Here is a 25,072-nt window from a genome sequence, read left to right as displayed (position 1 = left end):
TCATCTTGAAAACATTCTTCTTCCAAATGTTGGCTACATATTACGTGTTTTTTCTCTGGCCAGAAGTTCGATGGCAAATCCTCCCTCTTCAAGTTGGCGATCCAACGACCAACCCGTCCGTGGAGGATCAGGGATCAGAAAGGTGGAATAACTCTTTTTTTTTTCACTTTAACCCGATGTATTCCAGCATCCAGCTGCCATGCACGTGGGCATTGTCAGTTTCACTATAGCTCTGGTGAATTTCAATGGTGAAGTCCTCTGGAAATCTTCAATAATTGTTGTTGATTGCAGATGTGTCTAGTAGTTCCCATTGATTTAGCTTGTAAAGCGGGGAGAATGGCGCGAGGCTTACCGCACCGTGACGTCACTGCTGGAAGATGGCAGGAGGGACTCAGTGATTGCAAAGAAAATTTTAGTTTTTTTTCTTTTTACTGCTTTAAGGCCTGGTTATCCTCCCGCAGCAGTGTGTCTCAGTGAGCTTGTTGCTGATATTTTTGATTTATGCTCAATATGGAAGCGTGGTCTGCGCTATGTTTTTCCACGCCACAACGCCAAAGGCCAATCAGGAACTAGCTGTGGGTCTAGATACGGCCGAGGCGGTGAGGAAGTGGGGGCAAGTTTGTGAGACAATGGAGGGACATGAGGGCCAAAAAAGGTGGAGATCCAGGTGGAAAAAGGGTCCCAGCGTTCTCACGCACCTCGCTCTGCTAGCTGCTCCATCTTCACCAGTCGTTTTTCCAGAATGGCGGTCAGACATACAAACAAAACAAGCCGCTAAGGAACCAAACAGGAAATACTCATAGTGTAGAGCGGACATAGATTTGACCAATCAGAGCCCTCCTGACTGCGGTCACCTGCAATTTTTGAGAGGTGTGCCAGAGTGTCTGCAGAAGGGCATATCTGAGTTAACTGTGAAACACACGTAGACGAGCTGGTTTCTGAGAATAAATCAGCCCTAAAGCTAAATTCCTTAAATCGCAGTGAACGTATTAGTTTTGGGTATAAATAATGATCCATTCATTATTCCTTGCTGACCGGACTTTTCCTTTAAATAAATAATTGCTTGGAAATATAAAAAAGGCCAAGAAGTTATAACTCTGCAGATTATATTAAATTTTAGGTAGTTGAAACCCTTCTCTCCCAGTAAAATCTCATCAGTTTGCTAAATGAGACAGGAGAACAAAGACTGGGTGGAGCATCTCCTTTAAACTGGTTGGTTTTGTTCTCACAGTGGTTTGATTTGAAAGGGAAAAAAGGTGCGGTTTGAATGGTATTGTAAACACTACAGTCAAGTTTCACCTCAGCTGTCATTGTGAAGTTTGCAGATGACACAGCAGCAGTGAGAAACATCACAAACAATGATGGGTTCAAACCCAGAGGAGGTTGAACACCTGGTGCAGCGAAGCAGAAACAATAACTGTATGGAGCAGCCTTCCTTCCTTCCTCTCTGGGCATCAAGATGCAGAAGGAGGGACTCTGCATCCTGAAGGACTCCGCCCATCCTTCACACGGGCTGTTCCAGCTTCTCCCCTCAGGCAGGCGGCTCAGGAGCATCGAAAGCAAAACCAACAGGCTCAAAAACAGTTCCTGTCCTGCATCTTGTTCTGAAGGCTTTAGTTTGGCATTATTTACAGTGGGGCCAAGAAGTATTTAGCCAGCCACTGATTGTTCAAGTTCTCCTACTAAGAATATGAGAGGTCTGTAATTTTCATCAGAGGTAAACTTCAACTATGAGAGACAAAATGAGAAAAAGAATCCAGGAAAACACATTTTCAGATTTTTTTTATTATTTATTTGTAAATAATGGTGGAAAATAAGTATTTGGTCAATAAATAAAGTTCAACTCAATACTTTGTAACATAACCTTTGTTGGCAATAATGGAGGTCAAACGTGTCCTGTAAGTCTTCACCAGGTTTGCACACGCTGTAGCTGGTATTTTGGCCCATTCCTCCATGCAGATCTCCTCTGGAGCAGTGATGTTTCGGGGCAACACAGACTTTCAAATCCCTCCACAGATTCTGTATGGGGTTGAGGTCTGGAGACTGGCTAGGCCACATCAGGACCTTGAAATGGTTTTTACGGAGCCACTCCTTTGTTAACCTGACTCCGCCAGATGGATTTGCTGGATTTGCTCCTCATATCCATCTGGAAACCTTCCGTTGAAGTAATTTTGAAGGGGCGAAAATACTGGTTAGCTGATTGGCCTATGTTGGTGATAGACGGGCCAAATAAACCAATCAGATCAATGAAGCATATGATGTACTAACAAAGCGACGACGAAAAGACAACCACAAGCCTGGCTACTCTTGCTGCTGCAGGTAAAGGCTCGTTAGCTTAGCAAATAAGCAACATGTCGGCAAAGTATATTTACCGTTTATGTATTCCCATTTTCTTCTCGACAAGAGGAGCCAATTGACAGATCAAACTCTTGCCGAAACCAGTCGAGAGAAGAGCAAAAACATCTTTTCCTCTGAGAAAAGCCTCCAGAGCAGTGTTTTGCTCTTCTTTCAGTGAAGAAATACTCTGTAACTCAGATAAAACTTGCTCGATAGCCATGCTAACGCTAGTTTCATTGGCTGAAGCCTCCATGTTCTTTAGACTGAACTGTCGCGCTTCTCGTTGCGTCACACCTCAACCCGCCTCAAAGCCAACGCTGATTGGACGTTCGTTTGGTGAACGGCTCCAAATTTTCTTTGACGGAGAGTCTCCAGAATGATCTGCGAGTGAAACCTTGAAAGCTCGCGAGATCAGGATGGTCTCACGAGGCTAATCCTTTGTTGCCAGGGCCTCCAAACACCACGAGTTTTACACTGTATGTGTATTTATGTCAGTCACATCATGATGTCTGTAAAGCTGAAGTCTGTCTGGATTCAGCACAGCAGTCTGGAGCTCCTTTCCCACCCAGGATCGTGTACTTACTGTCGATCCCAACAGAGGTGAAGGAATAGGAGGTAGGATCTACAATTTGAGGATTTCAGAAAGAGACCTTGACAATTTAGTCCCATGAGGCACATCTACGCCAGCCCTTCGAGAACTGAAGTCCTAGACCCTGCTTTAGATCAATCCAGAGCCAAACCCCAAAGAATGTTTTCACAGGGCATGAAAATTAAAGTTCAATTTAATTAAATCTAGTTTATTTCTATAGTGCCAATTCACAATACGTCATCTCAAAGCACCTTACAATTAAACCAGATCATCCAGTCAGATTGATTCAAAGTTTTCTATCTAAGGAAAACCAGCTGATTGCATCGACTCATTGACTCTTCAGCAATCCCTCACACTAAGCATGCTTGTAGCGACAGTGGAGAGAAAAAACTCCCTTTGAACAGGAAGAAACCTCCAGCAGAACCAGGCTCAGTGTGAGCGGCCATCTGCTGAGGCCCACTGGGGTTCAAGGAGACAGAAGCAGATCTCAGTCCAATCTGAGCTATTTTGAAAGCTAGTTTTTTTTTTTTTTTTTTTAGCTGTATCATCTGTTGCCGTGGCGGTTTGTCCTTATCTAGGATTTTATTTCTAGCTTTTTTTTTCTTCTTATTTTCGTCTTTCATTTTTGTCCCCCTTTATGTAACACATATTACCCAATTATATTACCTGAATCTAAAAAAAACTACCGTAAGCATTTGCAAATGATAAAAACTAAACTAGCAAACAAATACTGAAAAGAAATTCAAACTAAAATAAAATAAATCATTAGAAAAAATAAAAACCGATGAGATTTCCAAACTACTCAAACATGGCTGATGATGCATTCAATGAACAAACCGACCCAAATGGCTGTTTTTGGATTTTAAAAATTTAAAAAAATCTTCTAAAAAGTCTATGAAGGGGTTTAAAGAAAACCCTTATGTTTTATTTTAGAACAGACGTCCATTATACTGTAAAAACGATCTAGAAATAAGTCAAAATGTCTTAAATTAATTTGAGTTGGAAAATAAATCTATCTGAATATGCAATGAAGATTTTTACTCTTAAAATAATTAGATAATGTCCACTTAACATAAGAAAATTAAATATTTTTTTCTTATTTTAAACAGAAATGATCTTGTTCCATTTGCAAATTGTCTTAATTACCTCCTCAATTCAAGAAAAAAATGATTTATTTTAAGAAATGAGTCATCTAGATTTTGATTTTTTCCAGTGCTCTGCAAAAATGATCTCAAAATGAGTAAAAATGTCTTAAATTATGGGTATTTACCCTTAATTTAAGCAGATAAATAAGATGATTTTCCAATGAAATTAGCAATTTTACCTTGAAAATAAGGTATCAAGATATTATGCACTTGAAATAAGACAATGCAATTGTTTTTTTCTTATTTTAAGTGTGAATTGTCTTATTCCATTGGCAAAGTGTTTCACTTAAATCCTTAATTCAAGAAAAAAATGCACATATTTTAAGAAAAAAAGACTTTTACATTTTTTTTGCAGTGTGTAAAGTTTTGTAATGTTTATGGTTGGATGTCCAATGGGTCCAAAAAAGACAAATTAAAACAAAATCTCAGGCTTTAATACACGAGATGCGAGTGAAAGCTTCACTCAGTCAAAATGACAAACTTAATAATAACGTCTCTTAAAAAAAAAAACACATTCAGTGTAGAAAAAAACAGAAACAAACATTTTGTCTCAGGTTTCAGTGCAGAAAATAAGTCCTAATATTTTCAATCTTTTTAAAACTGCTGTCCAGAAAGCCGACATATTAAAAAAAAAAAACAAGCAAAAGAAAAACATTTTTGTTCTTGATGAAATCTAGCATCACCTGTATCAACCAAGCAGCTAATGCATGAATGGAAGATCGAAAAGATAGAAACCTTCTTTTCCGACAATTAAGCTAAAGCCAGGAGCAACAAAATGGTTCTAATAACTCAGCAATTATTTGTATAAAATCAAGAAAAAGTTCAAACAGTAGAGAGAGGGGGGGAAAAAGATCCCTGTGTGTTAAATGCAGCTCTTTTAAAGTATAAGGAGGCTGTAAAGTTAAACATGTGGCTCAATCTCCTGCAGGACAGTCAGCAGATTTTTTTTTATGTCAGTTTTTGATCGAAAAAACTTTTGGCCTGAGTTAAACGGAGCAAAAACCTTAATGATTTACTGGGTCCCACTTTGGCTTTCTGCTCGTCATGCTAAGCTATGCTAACCACCACCTGATGTGGATCCTAAGAGGGGCATTTCCTAATAGAACCATTTTACGATTAGACTCGTCACACATGCATAAGAAAGGGTTAAATGAATAAATGCTAAGCTAACTTATCACACGTCCATCAAGGGCTTTAAGGAACATTTCCCCCATTAAATGCACATTTGTTTGGTTAGAAAATATAAGAAGACGTCAGAACAACTCCAGCTTGGTCCATAATAACAACCCTGATGGGTTTGATCAGATTTAAAACCGTTTTGCTTTAAACTCCTTCATTTATGCTCCGCTTTGGATAAGCAATTTTCTTGAAATAAGTGTTTTTCCTCTTAATTTGAGCAGCTAAGCACGACAATTTCCCAACAGATTAAGATTATTGATGCTTAAAATAAGAATGAATTAACTATTATCTTATTTTCCAGTACACAGCATTTTATCTGAAGGTCATAAATCCTCATTTCACTGACTGATCGTTTTATTAACCTGCTCAAATTAGGGACAATACATTTATTTTAAGAATGTTTTTCCTATTTTTGGATCGGTTTGTATTTATTCTCTGTTCGTCATGTAGGTCCATAAGCAGGTATTATAAAAACAACAAAAAACATCAATTGAGGTGTGCTGAAAAAAGCGGCCCATCATTGCAAAATCTGAAATCCAGCACATTTGTCCTGACATAGGTGTATTTTCCTTTGTTCTGAGCAGATAAGGATGACATCACCAGTGGAATAAGCTGATTTTATGCTTGAAATAAAATAAATGAATGTTTTTATTTATCTAGAATATCTAATTATCTTATATCAAAAGGGTAAAAATACTAATTCTGCCGATGGATCATCTTAGCTGCTCAAATTAAGGGTAAATACACATATTTGGGGATTTTTTAAAGTTATTTTTACATCATTTTTTGCAGTTTTTGTTTAATACTACAAAATTGTACAATAAATAAGCATTTTTCTTTTTTTTTTATAAATAGGAATTTCCTTTCTTTTGAGCCAGTAATACAATTTGCCAGAGGAATAAGATGACTTATGATTAAAACAAGAAAAAAAAAACCAACTCTATTATTGTCTTTCCAGTTCATAAATCTTATTTTGATGAAAATCCTTATTCCATTGGCAGATCATAACATTTATCTGTTCAAATACCTTTATTTTAGGACGCTTCTATTTATTTTTCGACCCGTTTTTTGGAGTGTGGTTGAGGAAATGTCGTAGCAGCTCTGCAAACGGTGAAAAAGTGAAACATGCAACTTCAACCTTTAACTAGTTACAACATTTCCCATCGATAAATGTGGATTTGTTTAGCGATAACAGAGAAAACCACTAATTAAGCCTAGAATTAGAGATATACCCTCATTCAGGATCCGACTCTGCAGGTCCAATAATACAGGAAAGAAAAGTAAGATCGGAACTTCCCAGATTAACTTTTAAATAATCCTTTTTTTTAAGAGCAAATAAACCAGTTTTAACACAATTATTATTAAATAAAGGGAAGAAAATAAAAAACAGTGAGATGAGAAATTACTAATTGTTTGGACAGTCAGTCATTTCCCTATATCTTTAATGTTTAAAGAAGAGCAAAACTTCAAAATAAAAGCCTTCCATAGATGAGTGATTTTCTCCGTATGATCATCTGAGGATAAACTGTGTCCAGATCCTCCCTCCTGAAGAGTCAGTGTTAGGAGGAGGAACATCTGGTGTGAAGGCCTGAGCTGATGGTTCAGAGGAGCCATGTTTCCATCCATCCCGCCTCGGTCAGAAACATTCAACATGGCTGCTCTAACGTGGACGTACGAGTTTGTGCCATCTAGACGAAGCAGAGCAGCTTTTCTCCGCTCTCTCCTCAGCTTGTTTTCAGTCTTTGAGATGTTCAACGATTTCTTCAAGTTTTATTTCAGCACCAGCGTGGCCTCCGAGCCGTCCTTCTTCTTCAGGTACAGCCCATAGGTGAGGTGGTGCTCTCTCCTCACGAAGGCGTAGAAATAATCCGACACCAGCAGGATCTGACAGGAAACACAAACATTATTATTTGGTCATTTTGAAACAGAAAAAACAAAAAACGTTTCGGGTCGTTTCCTCTCGCAGCAGCTTCTTTTATAAACTAAGCCATGTTCTGCTGTAGATTATTGTTAAATCAACCATTAGGCAATACTAGGCAGTTGCCTAGGGCCCCATAAAACTCCTTTTACATGTATAATTAATACAGCTGGTCCTTATTTCTGCACATTAATTTGTCAACAACAACATCGACAACATCTAAAAGCAGCGAACTCTGCTCTCCAGAGCGAGTAGATTGGTAACCCCGCCTCCTGCTCTCCTCTATCTTGTCTGCTGTCATGATTCATGCAGCTATTATTTCATCCAAATGAAAAATGGAGAACAGATAATGGATGTCTATTCTATTAACATTTCTCTATCTGTAGAGGAAAGATCAGACTCAGGTGCTTTGCATTCTGGGAAAAAAACGGATTATTTATTTTGTCCTGTTTACACATTTTCATTAAAAGATTTTAATGATGATCTTTCTGTGTGAAAAAGAAGAAACATGGACAATGATGTAGTTTCCCTGTCACACCACTAGTGGGCAGTGTGTGAAATTTTGAAATTTGAAATTTATTCGAACATGATACAAATATAAGAATAAAATAGTGCACAGTAACAAGAAGTGCATAAAAAAGAAGAGAAAAAATACAGATATTTGTTTCAATTAACATATCATGCTCAAAATGGGGTAGGAAGAAGTGAAAACTTATTAACTCCTACCCCCTAAACACTTGAAAACTTACAGTCCTACTGTTATTAAAAAAAATGAAAGTCAAGTGAAAGTCAAAGTGGCAGTCAGCAGTTACTAATATTTACCTAAACATTTCCCTTTTTATGCTGGCTTGTCTTTCCAAACCCTTACACCAAGTTGTTATCTTCAATACACACATTTTCGCTTTCCCTCACTCATATGTCTATCTCTATTGAAAATGACCTCCTTATATTTTCTATTGAATTGTATTAAACTATTGCTTTGTTTTAAATCTTCATTTAAGTTGTTCCATAACTTTACTCCTTTAATTAAAATACAGAAGCACTGGAAAAAATCGAAATCTAGATAAGTCATTTTTCCTTAGAATAAGTGCAATTGTTCTCGGATTGAGGAGGTAAAAGATACATTTTGCCAATGGAACAAGATAATTTACACTTAAAATAAGAAAACACTATTGCATTCTCTTATTTCAAGTGCATATTATCTACTTATCTTATTTTAAGAGTAAAAATACTCATTCCATTGGCAAACTATCTCATTTACCTACTCAAAATAAGGATAGATATACTTAATTTAAGAAATTTTTGCTTATTTCTAGATCATTTTTCCAGTGAGCTTTTTCTTGTTGTTCGCAACTTGGGCATCTTTAAGTTTGAGTAACCCCTTAAATTATACCCCACTTCTCTTTCAGAAAACATGCTCTGTATGTGCTCAGGTAACAACTTTTTAGATACTTTGAACATAAATTGATCCATTTTAAATTCTACAAGCTCGTCAAATTGGAGAATTCTGGATTTTTTGAAGAGTGGGTTTGTATGCTCATATTAACCAACATTATGGATGATTCTAATGGCTCGTTTCTGTAGGATGGTTACCGGATGTAAAGAACTCTTGTAATTAACTCCCCACACTTCACAGCAATATGATAGATATGGTAAAATCAGAGAGTTATATAGGATATGAAGTGATTCAGCATTCAATACATGTCTAGCTCTAGCCAATATAGATATGCTTCTACTGAGTGTTCCATGAAACACCACTAGATTGAAACTTGACTCCCTGGATGCTATCCTGCAAATTGCTAAAGATTGCTAACACGCATCTTTAAAAAATTGTTAATTACTGTTCGGAGATTATTTTGATGCTTTTTGCATTTTCTTCGTTAAACTGCTTCTCTGACGTCATCATGGGACCTTCTTAGAGCAGCCCGGCTAAATATAATGAAACCATATTTATCTGCATTTTAGTTGTTTCGTTATTTAGGTTACGCACTATAAAGCATAAGGTTAACATGAAAGGGAAACATAAAAATCAAAAGATTTATTTTTAAATCCAAAGCTGAAAAAGTTAGCTCCTGGAAGTAGCGTAGGATCCCATTTCCAGTGCAGATCGGGAACAGATTATTTAATAAATGCATTTATTTTCTCAGGAAATAAATTATTAACTTTTAACACATTATAGTTTAGTAGGCTTACTATTTCTGGGGAGAGAAAAATGTAGCTTAGGTCTTTTTTTACTAAATAAAATCGAGGGTGACCCGGATGTATATCTGGTTTTGAATATTAGGTGGTGGTACGGATCATGCTTCCGGCGTAGGTACCAGATCGGCTCGGGGCCCCGCCCCTTCTGATGTCATCAATATATGGCAACTCCACTCGGACAAACTGTATTGCACCCGTATCATAGGAATCAAATCTCTTTTGGAGTCTCAACATATTATTACCTATATCTGCTATATTCTACATTTCATTGGCGATCTAGTAGCCAAAAGTAGAAAACAATCATTTTCAGTCTTGAAGGCAAGTAATGTACTTTAAGACAGAATGAGCTCTACTATTTAACAAGGCTTCTTATAATTCTTTTACTTAAGATCTTAGGGCGGTGGAGAGAAAATTAAACCTCTTAAAAATGAAATATGTTGGAGATTTTAGACAAAGAGGACAACAATTATTCTACTGAATGGTTGTTGTTGACATGAATTTAAAAGTAGTGTAGCTTAAAGGCATAGGAAAATGGCCGTTCCAACCGTTGCATTCTCCCAAATTCTCCCGAGTGGTGCCCGACTTTACACGAGTGAATAAAGTGAATGTGATTGGTTTAAATCAAGGGGGCGGGACTGTTGTGGCGGAAGGTTCTCAAGCAAGTTTGGTTGTGGCCGGTTTGTCGGAAGCATCATGCTAACCAGTTAGCAACTTAATGCTAGCAGGTTCCCAATGGGAAATTCCATTGGGACCAAGTAGCACTAAATTGGTGACTTAGAAACGACGCTGTCAAGGAACGCTTTGGACAGCGGAAACATGCAAGAGGAGGAGAGTTTAGTGTCGGAGGTCGTGGATGAGTCTCCTCCGTCATCCATTTTTTATTTAGAGGAGGAAAGCGGGGACGAAGATGTTGTGGAAGAGGACGCCAGGGCGGCAGAAGCTTGGTTTGGCGTAGAAGGCTTCCAGCCGTACATGTTTGAGCCCTTGCCTCACAACGCTGCCAGTTCTGTTAGCTCTACGCCTGCCGAAGACACAGACGTCCATCCCCGTGAACACTGGGACGCAACTCAATGGGAAAGGAAAGGATTCTGATTTCAACCGGTGCGTATATTAGCTGCGACATATGAATCAAGATGCGATGACTGAAAACATTTGATTGACAGATGACCGGTGATGATTGGCCGAATTTAGGTGTTCAGTAGAACTAACTGGCCTGCAGAAGAAAACAGGAAAAAAAACACAGATAATACGACAGGATTTTTTGTTTGTTTTTTTAAATAGAAATTTTCTAAATTTTAGGACAATATCATATTTAAATATGATTTCCCTACGACTTTAATATGGCTAACTGGCCGAGCTAAAAGGGCTAACCTGTTAGCTACAGCTAGCCACAGCGCTACCCAGCTCTCACTGCAAAAAAATGAAATCTAAATAATTTCTTCTTAAATTAAATGCATTTTTTCTTAAATTAAGGCTTTAAGTGAGACACTTTGCCAATGGAACAAGACAATTTACACTTAAAATAAGAAATAACAATTGCATTGTCTTATTTCAAGTGCTTTTTATCTAGATACCTTATTTTAAGAGTAAAAATACTCATTCCATTGGCAAATCATCTTATTTACCGGTACCTGCTCAAATTAAGGGTAAATACCCTTAATTTAAGACATTTTACTCATTTTGAGATCATTTTTTCAGTGCTCCTCCTTTATATGATGGTCTAACAGTTACTTTGTTCACCAGAAACAGATTTTTTTTTTCAGTTTTGTTATCGATCAGTTAAAACTTTGGTCATTAGAAATGCTAGAGAGGCTCCCGACTCGTCACACTGACGATGCATTATGTTATTATTATCGTTGTCCGGGGCAACTACAACGTTTTACAATCATGTGGCAACGTTCAATCAATCATGTAGCGTAACGTCACTAGCAGGAAGCAGGACCCGAGCAGATCTGGTAGCTACGCCGGTACGGATGGGGTTGTGACACCCTCCTCCACGGACCCCCATTTCCCCCATTTCTGGTAAAGACGGTGGAGAAAAATCCAACCTCTCTGTCACAGAACTATTATCACTGGGATTGCTTCTGCTCGCCATGTTTCTGTCGCTTTAAACGGCCGTCCTCAGCCTTCAACCTCTCTGGGCGCCACCTTCCATTGGCAACATTTACAAATAACACATGTGAGCAGACGTGCAGCTATGGAACAACCTAAAGTTGATACTAATATCCTGAAAAAGAAAACATCTCTACCATCCACACCATCCCACCTGCGCTACGTTGAAGAGCAGAGTTATGGCGTAGTAGAAGTTGGAGTTGGCGCTTCCTGCGTAGATCCAGAGGTGCCACAAAACTGGAAACAAAGCAGAGCAGGCCAGCAGGACGCAGGACACCAGGAAGATGTTCCTCAAGACTGGAGGATTGGAAAGACAGATTCCATGAGGGAAGAATTTGATTAATTAACTGAAATGAAAAACCTGAGTCAGATTGGACAACAGAAGAGTAAAACAACAAGCTATAAAGAGTTTGATGGAAATCCTGCAGAAAGAACGCAGAGTTAGAGACAGAGACATCAGCCGCACCATCATTTAGGCTGATTAATAGTTTTTATCTCTATGGTTTGATGCATTCAGAGATTCATTTAGCAACGCGCTAAACGCTGGGCGTAGGTTTGCATAGGGACCATAGGGACATGTCCCTACCAACATTTTGGACCAACCTATTTGTCCCTACCAATAATTCGGTTTGAATAACATGTTTATAATTTAAAATTCAGCGTGGTGGATCCCAGCCAATTCTTTTTCTCTCGCAGCTCCGCAGCTTTAGTAGCTGCTGCTGCCGCTCCATCTGAGTCCTGTCCCTTAAATAAGTAACTGTGCTGTTTAGCTCCACTCTCATTGGTTGTTCGGCCTCAAGTTCCGCCTTCTCTCTTCCTGATTGGCTGTTTTCTAGTCCGTATGCGTGTGTTTGTGCTCGGAGCACGAAATAAGAATTTTATTCACGCTAGTTACTTCAAATAATATTAGGCTACGAAACTAGTCCTAATGAAAAAACTTTATTCCATCTACACTAAAACAGGCGAAAGCTGCTGATTGCTGATTCTTAGCCACAGCTGACTGAAAAAGAAAATGTGAGGGTTTCCCTTTTAACAATAATTCATTGAAGTTACTGTTCTCGTTTTATTACGACCCTTTGAGGCAGTTCAGCTACAAACAGCAGGTGTTATTTCTTTTATAGAGAATAACGACACGAGATGGCGCCTAAACATCTGCTATTTTTTGTTTAGAAAGTATAATTACAGTTCCACATAATATTTCTTTGACTATTTCTACTTTTAAAAATAGGATAAAGCCAATAACAAACAGAGGAACAATATTTACATCGATTTTATTTTACATAGATTTCCACACAGTCCATACGTTAATTAGTACAAACATTAGTGTTTGGTAAAAATGCTTGAATTTTTATTTTTGGATATTATTACATTATAGACAAGATGTTGTTATATTTTCTTTTAATAATTGTTAAGTGATTTTATATTGGAATAAATTTAGTCCCATTCTTAGTGTTGTTTTTTTTTTAGATGATGCCACTAAATGTAAATACAATAAATGTATTTGTGTTCCTTGAATGTGTTATTTTGTGTTGGTTCATGATACAGAGAGAGCATTTAAAAAAATAAGAGTGATTAACCTGTTTACCTCTGCACAATTCTATATCTTCCAAAGAAAATACAGGATAAATCCACATATAACAGACATATTTAGACTATATTTGGTTAAGTTAGCACATATTTAACTAATGTTTTAATCACTGGTAAGTTTAAATGCAAACCTTTTCAAAGTGGAAATAAGTGTAATTCCATATTCATCAGAGCCAGTGATGCTTCAAACATTGATAAACAGCATCTAGTGTGTGTAGTGCTAATAAAATTAGTATACATGTAGCAAGAAATGCTGCTTTTCTCTTTAAACCAAATGCACCCTGATGCTCACGTCAAGCATAAAAAAGCATGCATGTTTTTGCATAAGGTAAGTAAAATGACATTAATGAAAATTAGGAGCAATAGTGTCCCTACCAAAGTGGAAATCAAAGCTACGCCTTTATTTAATTTAATGTTTTCTTAGATTTATTTCTAAAGGATTCTGATGACTCGTTTAAGAAATGCTCTTCAAGAGTCGTCCTAAAAACAAACAATGGCCGCACATATCAGGGATCAGTTACGCTGACGCCACAATAACCGCCATCAGCCTTATGAAACCTGCATCGCTCCATCTCTGATAGGGCTGAACGATTCTGCCAAAAATCTGAATTGCGATTATTTTCAACAAATATTACGATTTTCCTTTGCACTAAGCACAACCATGTTGATGTTTTATTCCAGGGATTCAGTTTTTCCATGAAAGTCTGCTGGTCCAGAATCCAGTGTTTCTGTACTTTAACCTTTGCATGAAGAAGTTCTTCCTTCTACTATAATGCATAGATCTAGGTGCTAGAGCTGCTCCCTGCTGTGTGACAGCATGCCCACTTTAATCGTATTACCGCCACCTACGGGGCTGGAGGGAGAAGTTAAGTTAAATGTATTGTGACTAAAAATTGTGCCTCTGCAATATGAAAATTGCATTTTCCTAAATTGCGATTATTTTGCAAAGATAATTAATTGCCCAGCACTCATTTCTACGAAGAAATTTTCCCCTGTTTTCAGTTAGAACATTAGTAAAGCTGCACATATGAAAGCCGCCTTCAACATCAGACATGTGGGTGTTTTAGACTTTAGTCAGAAGACAGAAACTCCTATAATTTAGGAAGAAGAGAGTTTACATATAAGCCAAAATGATACCAGAATGTAGATGAAAAAAAAAGTATACTGAGATATATTATATATTTATCTATTTTAGTCTTTAGAAACACCTTTTAGGCTATCTGGATTAGATTTAAAACATAATAAATCCAAACATGTGCCCTACTAAAGGTTTTAGATCCACTGAAACATCTCATAGGGAAGCAGAAACAGATCCATCAGACTCCAACATGTCACACCTGTAGCTTCTCTCCTGCGTGGATCAGTTTCTTTGCAACTTTTTGTCCCTTTTAGGCGACGGCAGCTCTGCTCATTAAAGGCTCCAAATTAAAGGTGAATTATTATTTTAGCTCAGGGGTAACCAATTAATAATTAGTGGGGTCCAAATAAAGAAAATCAACCAGTAAATGTCCGGAGACATTTTTAATTATATTGTTACTTTAAACAGAATTTAACACTGAAATAAAATTATGTTTATTTATGCCTCCATGTTATACATTGACTTTTTAAAAAGTAAAAATTTTTTGAAGTAGAGAACAACAATCGTTCAGTTTGGTTTATAGACAATTTCCTGATTCCCATATTTTCTCAAACCCCTGAACTAATCGTTTGTTATTTTCTTTCTTTTTTCTGTCTTAATGTTGGCAGTGGGCTTTATGCTGCCCTGCAAGGCTTTAAACCTGGGTTTAACCGGAGACTAAGCCATTCTCAAGCACATATCAAGGAGCTCATTTTGAGCCTGGATCCAGATTTATTGTTGATTCTGTTCATGGTGGAGAATCCTGCTTCCCAGCAGCAGGTTGAGCCAAACATCCTCTAAATGTTCAGGGTCATCTTTGAGCACCATTTCACTTTTCTTTCACCAGTTCACCGCAGTTCTTCCAGCAGTCCACACTTTCTCTGCTCTCTTTTTCTCATGGTCTTCTCCTTCTTTCCCATCGCCCGGCTTGCCACAGGTTTGCCTGCTGTGTCTAAAAGTAGCAGCAGCAGCAACCCAGACTGACAGCAGCTCATTGGCTCATTTGGATCACGTGCAGCCTGGAGCCGGACGCTCCCCAGGGCTTTACCGTATTAACAGGAGAAGAGGAGCAAGTGAAATTAGACACTGTTGTCGGACTACATGCGGTAATTTATAAATGTTTTAAATCAGGTTTGGTCTGGATCCGGACCGCGGTCCTCTACTCAATGACCTCTGGTATAAAGCCTGGAACTCAACGCTATTTCTGAGAATTTTGAATTGAAAAATCTTCCTGGATGGGAAGCGAAACATCTATAAACTTGGAAACAAAGTCCAGCGGACTGTTCTTTAACTTTTTTTGGAATCTCTTTAATGTATTTATTATATATTTGACGCGTATTTGCTTTACCTTACAGTAATTAAGGTAAAATGAACATAACCTAGAAGCTTCACACAAGCTGGAGAACCAGCGAAAGCTGAGATTAGTTTCTTTATTTACTCACATCGATGCAGGTGACTCCAGGCAGGAAGGAAGGCCAGGTAGAGGGCTGTGTCGCCCACAGTGGGGTAAGACTTGAAGATGGAGATCACAGCTAACTGCATGAACATCAGAAACACCGGGTGATCCCTGCAGGGCGACCACCAACACGTACAGGGCGGGGGTTAGGATAAAGGACACAAACAACGATGAACAGATCAGACGGAAAGATGACTTACTTGAGTTTGATGCAGAGAGGGATGGTGTAGAAGAAAACGTTGATCTGGAAGACGCAGAGGAAGAACAGGCGGAAATGCTCAAACATCTCAGCAAAGAAGTACCAGAAGAGGCCGATGTTGGGGGTCAGGTCAGGAACCGAAAGACTGAAAGGAGAGAATAAAACCAAAACATCGGCTATTAACCTCTATGTAGATTCAAAACAAAGGTTTGTGAAACAACATTTCCAGACGGTGTTTGTTTACATTCTGACTCACATGAAGCCGTAGACGGAGGGCAGGTAGTCCCAGGATCCCAGCAGGAAGAAGGACAGACAGACGATGACAAACAAACTGCCGAGGTACATGAAGAGATACTGCACCACCAACCACCAGAAGCTGGCGCGCCGCGGGTTCACCGGGACGTACTGGTGCTAAGGGGGGAGCAGAACGTTAGGAAAGATCTCCAAACGCTGAGAACTGAGAACCAGATCCTGGACAAAATGTACCTGCATCAGATACAGCATGGCTGGAGCGCACAGCGTGAGCGGGTAGATGGACTGATACGTGGCCAGACACAGGAAGATGGCACTCAGCAGCATGTTTCCTAACAGCCAGACATTAATATTATAGGAGAACAGAAGCATAAAAAACAGGTTCTATCGTATTCTGGTGACGATTCTCAGTCATCCAGGTCATAGTTATTACAAAAAAACAAACAAAAAAACAATCCACTGAACTTTGTTTTGAAGTTTGAAGACGTTTCTCTTCCATCCAGGAAGCTTTTTCAATTCAAAATGTCAGAAATAGCGTTCAGAAGTTCAGAAAACATGCAGATTGGAAGAGATGAATGGGGGTCCTTTGGCTTCTTTTGATATCCTGCAATGCCCCATACCTGTCTATGTCTCTGAAAGGAGGGTCGTTAGAGGGAATAGTTGGCCTGGCTGAATAGGTGAGGTCTTCTGTTCCTCTGTAAAGCGGTTGGGATTGCAATGATAGCGGGATAGTAGAGACTTGACACAGGAGTGGATTTTCACTCCTGTCCCGTCCCACTCCCACAGAAAAAAATGGTGTCCCGTCCCGATCCCGGGCCAGAGTAGAAATCTAAATCCTGTCCCGTCCCACTCCTGGTGAAATTACTCCCACTCCCATCCCGCTCCCATTCAGAATGACTCCCGCTCCTGCACCACTCCCTTTCTTGTTGTCTTCAATAAGATTTCTGCCAATACATTGAATCTGAATTTCTTTTGAGCGTGGGTGAAAAACTGAGAGCGGAAGCACTGTTGGTTTTTGGGTCATGTAGTTTTTTTTGACTCGCGTTATAGTGTAGGCTTCAAGGATAGAAACTACAAAATGGCGGTGCCAGTACTGGATTTTTTTTTCTATTTTATTTTATTTTTTGGCATCGATCCTAGTTTTTTTTTAATTACTATTGGTTTCCTCCCGCTCCCGTCTGCTCCCGTTAAAGTTTAATCCTGTACCGTCCCAATCACGTGATCGTTACTAATACTGACTCCCATCCCATTCCCGAAAAAATGTCAGTCTCTAGCGGGAAGGAATCAACTCTATTGCTGCATTGTAGGTTTTTGAAAGCTTAACCCTGAGTCCAACCACTGTGTTTAAATTCAAAGGAATTCTCCCAAGTGGTGCCCGACTTTATACGAGTGAATAAAGGGAATCTGATTGGTCCTTTATCAAGAATGAAAGGTTTTTCTTTCTTAACATAGATGGCTTCCTTCCTCTCAAACCACCTGTCTTCTTTGTCCCAAAATGTGAAAATTCTGGTCCTCCAAAGAATGTCCTTTGTTCATCAGGTGTAGATGTACAGCAGAGTCTTGTCCAGAGGAGGGCGCTCTTCTGTGTTGGGCCATGCGTCTGTGGAGAGGTTGTTTGGTTTCTCCAATATAAAGATCAGAGCATTCCTGCCTGCATTGACCTGCAGACACCACTCTGCTCAGATCAGGTCTTTAGGATGAACTAGTCTCTGTTTCAGGGTCTGTTTTGTGTTTGGAAAAAAAACTTATGAGTTTTTTTCAAAGACTCCAGCAACATATGGGATGGAGATGTTTTTGCGTTTAATCTTCTCACCGTTTCTTTCTGCAACATGTTTTTTTGGATTTCCTTGCTGATTTAACAAACGCCCAGTTTGGGTATCCAAAGGTTTTTGAGAGCATCTTTGATGTGTTTCTGTTCTTTGTGCTTCCGTTGTTTTAGTACGGACATGTTCTGCCCGCTGTTTTAAGGTTCTGATGACTGAGAGTTTGTGTTCCAGTGGGTGGTGTGAGTCGAAAAGAAAATACTGGTCTGTGTGAGTGGATTTCCTACAGACTTCAATGTTTAGGCTTCCATCTCCTTCCCTGCTCACCAAACAGTCCAGGAAAGGTAGTTTGTTGTCGTTGGCATCTTCTCTGGTGAACTTGTTGGATAAAGCCTGGAACTCAACACTATTTCTGACATTTTTAAATTGAAAAATCTTCCTGGATGGAAGAGAAACTTCTTCAAACTTGGAAACAAAGTCTAGAGGATTTTTTTGAAATAATGAAATAAAAACTATAGAGAAATCTTTCTAATCCTGGAGAGCATTTCTTTAACTATTTAAATGTAAGAATAATCTGCAGTCAACCTTTAATCGTTGAGAGGAGAAAGAGGGAGAGGACGGCGTTGTTCAGGCCGCAGGTGGACTTGGCAACGCAGGACAAGATGGTGAACGGGTTCAAAAGGTAACTGTAAGATGAAATAAAACAGAATGGCTACTCCTCAAGCCGCATCAATCTGGACAGTTTGAGCGCCCCCTGAAGGAGCTGGAGGTACTTACAACATGGCTACTTTCAGGGGGATGTAGAACATTTCTGTGGGGCTCCTGATGAGCTCCAGACAGTCGGCAGGATAGCGATTCGCCTCCAGGGCAAACTTCTGCTTTCTGAACTGAAAGAGAAATGGCGAGATGCCTAATATTAGCATCAAACACTCACTGAGGCCATCTAGTGGTGAATAAAATATTCTACAGGGAAGATTTGTCATATAAAGCTAGACAAATAGGTACAGCTATAACTGCATTCAGCTTATGTGAGGTAACCTTAGTAAAAATGGTTGCTTCAAGCTAATTTATTTTTATTTTTTTAAAGTGCGTCTCATTTCAATAATGCCACCTTATTTGGTGAAATCTGACTACTGAACAGATGAAAATTTCCTCTTCTGGATTTCCCTACTGCCCCCCCCCCCCCCCCCCCCCCCCCAAGACTCATGCCATGGTATTCATTAAGAGTGCTACACTCACTTTGAATTGGATCTTTAAGCTCCCTGTTTAATAAAATCCCGTAGTTATAAGGCAACAAATTCTCCCAAAATTTCGTTTACTTAATATATTTAGCATTTTCTCACCACTTGCTTGTTGTAGTGCTTCACTGCCATGTAAAGAGCAACGGCTGTGATCACGTCCGCCAGCTAACAAGAGAGAAGCAGAAAACAATAACTGAAATCATCTAACAATCAGATTTTTTTTCTTCTTTTTCACAGTGCAATTATTTTTGCTCTCTTACCATAAACGTGATTTCTGCATAATCCACCAAGAAGTGAAAGAGGTAAATAATGAGAGGCGTCTGGATGGAAAAAAAGAAAGAAAAGTTGCAGAAACTGTGATAAAATTCAACGCCATGCTTCATTTTGGCACTGTGTTTGTTTGCATTCATAAAAAATGAAATAAACTATGATTTGAAAACATTCTAATCCACTTAAATGAGATAAATAAGCGAAGCGTTTTGCTGACTCACCTCGTGGAAAACATCCCCAGAATATGGTGAAACTCCCAGATCAAGCAGAGCTAAACCTTCAATAACTGACAGGAAAAACACATAATGAGGAATCCAAGAAAAAATATGAGCTTATGGCAAATTATATTCAGCCTGAAACTGAACACAATGAGTTTATATATATATATATACACACACACATACATATGCATAAAGTTATCATAATATGACAATAAAGAATATATATATATATATATATATATATATATATATATATATATATATATATATATAAATATTTTTTTTTTATTTATTTATTTATTTATTTATTTTTTATTATTAGGGATGCACGATATAATCGGCCCCCTATCGGTATCGGCCTTAAAACTGAATATCGGCCACCCCACAGATATTTAACCTGATATTTGATCAGCTTCTGAGTTTCTAAAGTCTAAAACAAATTAAAAAAATACTACTTCTTCTTCTTCCTCAAAAACTTATTTTTTACAGACTTAAAAACTTCTAAAGACGAGGGAAAAAATATTGATACATTAAAATATCCCAATATCTTCATTTGCTGATATATTGCCATTTAAAAACACCATATCAATCTCTTTACTAATGAAATATTGCTATATGTCATCGTTATGCTACGAAATCCCCCGGATATTCAAAAAATGTTGCCATATTTTTATATGTTGATATATTGACGCGGTATCGATCTATTTTACTAACAAAATCTCACAAGAATTTGCAAAATATTACGAGAGCTTTCAACAGAACGATGAAATTTCACGAGATTTTGAAAGTAAAATAGATAGATACCGCGTTTTTAAAAACCTATTTGATATCAGCATATGAAAATATATTTGAGTATATTATTTTTCAAAGTGTCAGAAATGGATAATAAAACTGCTATTTTCAATGACTACTTATTTTTGTCCAGCTTTAACATCAGTATCAATATCGGTTATCGGCTACATGAGTTTTAAAATATTGGCATATCGGATATCGGCCAAAATCCCGATATCATGCATCCCTAATAGATATATATATACATATACGCACACATATGTTTTGTCACAAGCTTTGAAGTTTTTGGCTTTAATTGTTTGGAAAATAGATAAATACAATTCAAAAGAGAATTTCTGTTTATTTAATTCTGTGGAAGTGTATTTAAAAACTGAAAAATAAAAGTTCTAAATCTAACATTGATGCTTTACAAACTTTTCACACAAAAGATCTTAAGTGTGTAAAATTGATGTATTTTAAGTTACTTTGAGGAACGGAATCCATGTTTGGGTCTCAATAAAATGGCTATCTATGATTATAAAGATCTCCATAAAATATATTTGAAGTTTATATGGGGATGTACTGTTCTAATACTGATTTTAGAATATCAGCTAAAACATGAATATTGGAATATTATATAGAAAAATAAACAATCTGTAGCCTGGCATTAATACTCCATCAGGTCATCGGGCACCAACATGAGCAGCCCTACCATCCCTTCAGTTCTTTATTGATCCATTTCTCTGTTTAAACCATTAAAAATGCGCGTTAATATTTTATTAATCAAACATAAAATATTAAAACCGGTAGCAAATTTGATCGTATAAAACATGTATATGTTAGATTCCATATCCCTGCTACATGTTAAAGCAGATGAACCGGTTTGACTTGAGCGCGGTGCCTGGAGCAGAGAGGAGCTGCAGGAGTTTACCATCAACCAGGGGCCCCAGAGCACCGCTCCGACCCGGCTTACCTCTCTTCCAGGCGGTGATCGGAGACACAACCTCCACCCTCTCTGCGATCAGCTCCGCTAAACTGGATCTGTAGAGAGCCGCGCGGATTGTGACGGCTACGATCAGAAGCAGAGTCAAGGGAGCCGCCATCTTGACAAGGAAGCGCACTCCACCCGACCTGCGACAGGAATGATGGGAAATGGAGTCTTATGTAGCAAGGATAAAATATTTTTTATCAATAAACCATAATAAACTATCACGGTACCCCTTTGCTATCCTCTCTGAGAGTATTTTTTCATGTAAATGTTTGTTGACTTAATAAAAATAAAATAAATAAAGTAAATTCCAGTTAAGAATACGCAGACAGGAAACAAAAATAAAGATTATATCACCGAAATGCTAAAAAAAAAAAAAAAAAAAAAAACATATATATATATATATATATATATATATATATATATATATATATATATATATATATATATATATATATATATATTGTTTTGTTTGTTATAAATGAAGATATTTATTTCAAATGTTTATTTGAAAAATAAAGGCGACACCTAAAAAAACAAAAACGGAACCCATAATCGGTCTTTGTCAGACACGTGACTGACACGCCCCCTAGCGCCATTTTTGTGGTGAGCGGAAGAAAAACAAAACAGCAGAAAACAAGAGGAGAGCGCTGCAAGCAGTGAGGATTATCAGTTAAATGGAAAAGAACAAGAAAACTGAACGGATACCCTTGCCAGACAAACTTTCTAAAGCTGCTAGGGAACGATATTATATATTATTATTACAGTGACAAGGCAGATGTTGTGGGCAGTTGCACAGATCGCTGCAGTTATTAGAGTAGTTTGTGCTGCTCACCAGACTGAACGGAAAAACTTGTCAGAATTTTTGCACATTGATAAGTTGCACACTGTATTTGCTGTTCACTTTACCCAGGCCTGTTTTCACTGGGATCTGCAGTCTTCTTCACAGATATCACCTGTTAGGTCATATCTCTACGGAAGACCACAGTGAAAACAAGTCCAGGGAAAATGAAAATCTTCTAATTTAATCTAAAGAGCAATCTGCTATATACGAGGGAGGAAGACAAAGTAAAACATTTGAAGCTTTGCACTGTTCTGCATTATTTATGTATTTGAGGTTTTGTATTGCATTTTCATAAATTCTCTGCTTGATTGAAAAGATAATAACAACGCTTGTTTCAAATTTCAAACTCCACTCTTTATTGTACACACATTTTTACAACTTCAGAAACATTGTTAATATTTGAAGTGATGGTGAAACTTATATTTGTTTTGCTGTTATTTTTCAAAAGTAACTTTAAAAAAAGCAAAATTCTATTTGTGTGAAAAGAAGAATAAAAAAAGAAGAAAGTTGAAACAGTACTTGATCTGGCATTCATTTATTAGCTGGTTTCTCTGTGAAAATTTCAAAACAGTCACTAATCACTGTGACTCTATGTCCAAAGGTCTCCACAAACGGATGAGGCATAATTTTGTGCAAGGTGTCTCTATCTGGCCACACAAATGCACGCTTTAGATTTGCATATAAAAATGACACCATTTCATTGAATGTTCTGTACACTGTCTTTGGTGAAACACGGAAGAGATAAGCAAGGTGTTGTGAGGGCAGATCCAATCTCAGACGCATGAAGGTTAACAGAAGCATTTGAAATGGACTGAGAATTTTATTTTGAGCAGACATGAGAGGCAGCATAAAATTAAACAAAGCCATAAAGGTCACCAAGTTTGGTAGACCCGTATAGTACTGGACTTTTTCATTAGTGTCTCCAAAGAAGCAATCAGAGATCCGCAGCTCATCAAGTTCACGCCGCAGCTCTCTGTTTTCTTCCAAAAGATGGTTCATCTCTGCACACCTGAGCACACACAGGTTACATTCTGTCTGTCCTTCCTGACGACCACCTTCTGTGTCATCCTTGGTGTTTGGCCGGCCAACGTTTTCAGCAGCCTTCTGCGTGTCAGTCTGTTGCTGGTTAGGGTTCTCTGTCGCCTCATGTGTTACTTCATCCTGTTGCTCAAGGATTTCATCAGCCTGATGGAGCCCCGTTTCAGTTGCTTGCAGGGCATTCTTTTTCAGCTGTTCCCGATAACCCCGTCTTAAAGAGCGGTCTGTGTCTGTTGGTTTGATGTCAGTGTGGCCCAGATGCAGGGATGGAGCCCAGTCTGGGTCAGTCTCCATCATCTCATATGCGGGTTGACCTGCAAAGTAGATGAAAGGTTGAGTGTTTTACACATCTATTCAAAACACCATATAAAGCACCTAAATAACAGAGCCCATTAGATTAGATGTGTAATAAATTAAGATAACCTTATGTGTCCCACAGTGGGGAAATTTGCTATACCGAAACAGCACAAGTACATCGGACTAGTAAGGCCAGAGGTAAATAAATAAACTGAAAAGCTTACAGACGAACAAAGGATTATAATATACTTAAGTAGATTGCACAGGATAAATAAATACAGTGAGTTGGCTGACGAGTGGGTATGTACAGTGTTTTTATATGTACACTGTATTTACATATATTTATTCATTTAAAAAAAAAATTGTATTGCAGATTGTGTAAATGATTATATACAGAGAATGCATTATTTATTAAATTTTAGCAGTCTAAAAAAGAAATAAACAAAACAAACATCACTTTCCGCTTCTCTTCCACAGCATGTTTCAGTAGGTTTACATGAACTCCTGCAACTTTATAAGCAAACCATTTCAGCGTGTTGATTTCTATTAGTGTATATTTATAAGGACTTACCTTTTGAAAATGCCGAGAGCAAACACGAGCATGAGGAGATATTTTATGAAACGTGATGTCTTTCCTTCTTACAGCAGCGACCCATGCAGCCCGACGCCTCTTTGTTAAGTCCTCTGTCTGCGGTCCGTATTTTTTTTTTCCAAGTGGGGAATACGAAAACCGTACGGCCCCATCTGCTGTTTTCTGTTTAGAATTACTGTTGCATCCTTTGACGCAGCACCAGTGTCCCATTATTTCCAACGGAAGCAACTAGAACACCTCTACTCTCTGTTAGTTTTCTGTTGTTAGTTGCTGCTGTCTCTTCACCACAGAAATGGCGCTAACTACCCTAAATGCATTGCGCTTTTGCGGAAGTGACGCACACTGTCAAAGACCGATTCTAGCAAGTGTTCTTCTTCTTCTTATGGGATTTTATGGCGGTTGGCAGACTTGTGAATTGTGCATTACCGCCACCAACTGATATGGAGTAAAGCAAGATAACAGGAAACGATTCACCCCCCCCCCAAAAAAAAAAAAAAAAAAAAAAAAAAAAACCTGTGTAACTTAAACCAACATAATACTAAATCACATTTGCCCATATAATTTTAATTTACTCTAGGTCATCTTAACTCTGCCAGTTTCTGATGGTCCCATCGGTCCTCCCATCATACTTCCAACCATCTCCCAGTTCAAATCTTTAATGTCCAGATATTTTTCTGCAGCCTTCACTATTATTTTGATTTTTTCCGTTTTTTTTGTTGTCTGTGCAGTACAATTAATTACTTCTACCATGAAAAGAACAAAATTTGTCTTTTTAACAATAAGTGAGTCTTCATTAATTTTTGGAGATTTCTCTAGAGGTTTGGAATTTGCTGTGTGTTGAACTGTAGGTTTGGGTTTTTCTGACTGAGATGGGATCCTTTTTGCAGCTTCAGCGTAGGTTATTCCGAGCTCAAATTTCATTTTTTTAATTTCCTCAGACCTTTTGCTTGCTTCACA

The 25,072-nt window shown here is 38.1% G+C and overlaps 1 protein-coding gene across 1 annotated transcript; it reads right to left on the bottom strand.

Annotated features, from left to right (window-relative positions):
- Positions 1-6,520: 6,520 nt before the first annotated feature.
- Positions 6,521-21,459, bottom strand: pigu (phosphatidylinositol glycan anchor biosynthesis, class U). Its single transcript, XM_038279662.1, has 12 exons — positions 21,330-21,459; positions 19,586-19,650; positions 19,355-19,414; positions 19,197-19,259; positions 18,631-18,740; positions 18,439-18,539; positions 16,325-16,422; positions 16,095-16,249; positions 15,840-15,983; positions 15,626-15,750; positions 11,634-11,776; positions 6,521-7,134 (listed from the first exon to the last, which is right to left on the bottom strand). Exons 1-12 carry the CDS (start codon positions 21,457-21,459, stop codon positions 7,021-7,023), a joined length of 1,308 nt encoding a protein of 435 aa, XP_038135590.1. The 3' UTR covers positions 6,521-7,020.
- Positions 21,460-25,072: the final 3,613 nt, after the last annotated feature.

Source organism: Cyprinodon tularosa, unplaced genomic scaffold (assembly GCF_016077235.1).
Source record: "Cyprinodon tularosa strain WSP-4 unplaced genomic scaffold, ASM1607723v1 ctg152, whole genome shotgun sequence".
NCBI lineage: Eukaryota > Metazoa > Chordata > Actinopteri > Cyprinodontiformes > Cyprinodontidae > Cyprinodon > Cyprinodon tularosa.
Note: the sequence above shows the minus strand (reverse complement) of the source record. Positions and strands in the feature narration are given on the sequence as shown.

Coding starts and splice junctions, on each gene's coding strand:
- pigu (XM_038279662.1), bottom strand. CDS start 21,459: ATGGCGGCTCCCTTGACTCTGCTTCTGATCGTAGCCGTCACAATCCGC. Junction 19,260..19,354: donor ATGCAGAAATCACGTTTATG/GTAAGAGAGCAA, acceptor CTCTCTTGTTAG/CTGGCGGACGTGATCACAGC. Junction 11,777..15,625: donor CTGGAGTCACCTGCATCGAT/GTGAGTAAATAA, acceptor CCAATCCTCCAG/TCTTGAGGAACATCTTCCTG.